Genomic DNA, 3,307 nt, shown 5'->3' on the forward strand with positions numbered 1-3,307 from the left:
GCACCCTGCTGACCTTACTGTCATGAATGCCCTCAACACACATTGTGATTTTCATAACATAGTCAGTGGCACTTTCTGATCACAGACAGGCAGCAAATAATATCTCCTTGGGACAGCTGTGAATGAGTTTCACTTTCGTTATCCAAAGGACAGAGTAATTAGAGGATGTGGGAAATTGAGAGTGGACTTTATGTAGTCCATGAGTTTTTTAGAAACCACTTGGGAATTGAATAAGGTGTAAATAAGATTACTAATAGTTCTAAAGAGAAATTCTGAATACTAGAGACTTTGAGCTTTCTGAAATACTAATACATCAGCAGGATCAGAAAGTTTGGAGATATTATCAAGCAGACTAAGGTATTACCTTCTGGTCATGTAAGTTATGGTAAAGGGAGTATTAGCATGAGGATGAAATATAACAGTTTTCTAAGAGGGAAAATAGTCAAATATTTCAGATGGAGATAAAAGTAAGAGGAGGTTAAAGGAAAAGATAGTCAACAGTCTTTTCACTGAGCTAATGCCAGTTAATGATGTTCCATCATGCTATCATCTCCAAACCATACCTCTCACTACTGAGAAGATATACAGAGTCAGCAGAATATGCAGCCGGTTTCCCATCTTGTCTTGGTTAATAGGTGAATATGTGTGGCAAGTATCTGAGCTCCTCTCATTTTGGGGGGAAGCTAGTTAATGCATCTTTGACTTTGATTTGTTTCTCCACAGACATACCCTGCCTATCAATGCTATGCTGCTCTTCCATAGGAGGATGAAAATAATGTTACAGATTCTTTCCTCTTACCCTCTCACACAGATAACAGGCAAACAGGTGAAGATTTTTCACCAAAACAGAGGCTGATTGCCCCAAGTCTTCATTCTTTACTTCCCTACCCTGAAATGTAATTTTGACAATTTGTTCCTACTGAAAAATCTATTTTAGATTTGCTACCTCCTAACTTGCAACCTAAAATTTCTGATTTTAAAAGTGTGGACATTTAGTATTTCATTTTCATAGAGGCTCCAGAAGTAAAATAGTAAATTTATTTTATTTTTTTTAAATTTTATTTATTTATTTGACAGACAGAGATCACAAGTAGGCAGAGAGGCAGGCAGAGAGAGAGGAAGGGAAGCAGGCTCCCTGCCGAGCAGAGAGCCCGATGCGGGACTCGATCCCAGGACCCCGGGATCATGACCCGAGCCGAAGGCAGCAGCCCAACCCACTGAGCCACCCAGGCTCCCTAAAATAGTAAATTTAAAAAAAAAAAACAGTTAATGCCTGTTAGACTCCATACAATATAGATTTTGAGGCAGTGAGGAGGAAAATACTTGCATCCAACAAAGAAGTAAACAAACTCCATGCTTTGGAACTGATCCTAAATAAAGAGGCATGTTTTGCAGTTAATCATTTTATCTTGAATGTCTAAGCATTTTCATAAAAATTTCCTATATAAGGAAGGAGAAGAGTTTTTCTCCTTCCTTGAATCTGGCCCATATTAATGGGTTCTATTGTGGTCCCAAACCCTGAAGGAGACATATAATCTGGGAAAGCACACAGTTTAATGTTACATGGCTGTTTGGTCTGAATGATCTCGTCAGGCCCCCTGCCACATTAAGTATCTGGTGTTCATTGATTTATAACTTGAATTTGGTCCTCAGAGGCTCATGGGCAGAGAAAACCAGACATGGATGAGTGAGTTCATTCTGCTGGGGCTGTCCAGCTGCTGGGACACTCAGCTCTCCCTATTTGTCCTTTTCCTGGTCATGTATCTGGTGACTGTGCTGGGGAACTTCCTCATCATCCTCCTCATCAGACTGGACAGCAAGCTGCACACACCCATGTACTTTTTCCTCAGTGTCTTGTCATTTGTGGACATCTGCTATACCAACAGCACTGTCCCACAGATGCTTGTTCACTTCCTGTCAGCCTGGAAGTCCATCCCATTCCACAGCTGTGTGCTCCAGCTGCTTATCTCCCTGGCAATGGGCAGCTCAGAATTCTTCCTGCTGGGAGCCATGGCCTACGACCGCTATGTGGCGGTGTGCCATCCGCTGCACTACACGGTCATCATGCATGGAGGGCTGTGCCTGGGGCTGGCTGCCGGCTGCGTAGGGGCTGGTTTCATGAATTCAATGATGCAGACGATCATCATCTTTCAGCTACCTTTGTGCCGTAATGTTATTAATCACTTTGCCTGTGAGATGTTGGCTGTGCTGAGGCTGACCTGTGTGGACATCTCCTTCAACAAGGTCATGGTGGCTATCTCAGGATTTCTGGTGATCATGCTTCCCTGCTTCCTAGTTCTTTTCTCTTATGGTCGTATAGTTACTGCCATTCTGCATATTCGCTCAGCCCAAGGACGCTGCAAAGCATTTGAGACCTGTGCTTCCCACCTCACTGTGGTTTCCATGTGCTTTGGAACAGCCATCTTCACATACTTGAGACCTACTGCTGGCTCCTCAGCAGAGCAAGAGAAGATGGTTGCCCTGTTCTATGCGGTGGTGACCCCAATGCTGAATCCCTTAATCTATAGCTTGAGGAACAAGGAAGTAATGAGTGCCCTGAGGAGACTGTTGGGAAAATTTAGTGAAAAAAGGTAAAGATTAAAAAAATTTTTCCTTCCTTCCAATAGCCCAAAGAGCAATATTTCAAACAAAGAGGAAATGATTGGCGTGCCCTTTACCCCAGATTTGCTGATAAGGTAGATCACAGTGAGCATGTTTCTGAAGACCAACTTTTCGTATTAGTCCACACTTTGATGATGTATTACTGCTCTATTATACATACAGTAAGGCCTTCAGTTATTAAGCTGGGGTCTGCTGGGTTAACAGTCCTTCTAGACCTCACATTCCCTCTTACCCTTTCTTAGGCCTCCTGCATTTTCTCCTAAGAAATGCAGTGTGGACAGTGAAAAGTCTCATAGTGAAGACAGCCATCCTTTACATGTTGACCCACCCCTCACCAATATGGCTTTGCCATATGTGTTTAATATCTCTGACTTCCAGTTTCCTCAAATATAAGAAGTAATAATATTCAGTGTGTGTGTGACTATTTTGGATATTTTAGATAATCTATGTAAAATACTTGGTAGAGTGGTGGTAGAGATATTCAACTATATTTAAAAATAGGTTTTAGGACACCATTATAGAGCCAAGCATTATGCAAACTTCTCTCCATATACAATTACTAAAAATGAAATTTTTTCTTTTTTATAGAGAGAGTGTGCACATGGGGAGGGGCAGAGGGATTTGCTGAGAGAATCTTCAGCAGTCTCCACACTGAGCTGGAGCACGTTGGGCTCCACAACTCAGG

General features: G+C 42.1%; 1 protein-coding gene across 1 annotated transcript; it reads left to right on the forward strand.

Moving 5' to 3' along the window:
- The first annotated feature begins 1,659 nt into the window (after positions 1-1,659).
- On the forward strand, positions 1,660-3,015 carry LOC111151881 (olfactory receptor-like protein OLF3). The gene is made up of 2 exons (XM_022510105.1): positions 1,660-2,591; positions 2,865-3,015. Exons 1-2 carry the CDS (start codon positions 1,660-1,662, stop codon positions 3,013-3,015), a joined length of 1,083 nt encoding a protein of 360 aa, XP_022365813.1.
- The last annotated feature ends 292 nt before the right edge of the window (positions 3,016-3,307 follow it).

Source organism: Enhydra lutris, unplaced genomic scaffold (genome assembly GCF_002288905.1).
Source record: "Enhydra lutris kenyoni isolate GAN:26980312 unplaced genomic scaffold, ASM228890v2 scaffoldscaffold27, whole genome shotgun sequence".
Taxonomy (NCBI): Eukaryota; Metazoa; Chordata; class Mammalia; order Carnivora; family Mustelidae; genus Enhydra; species Enhydra lutris.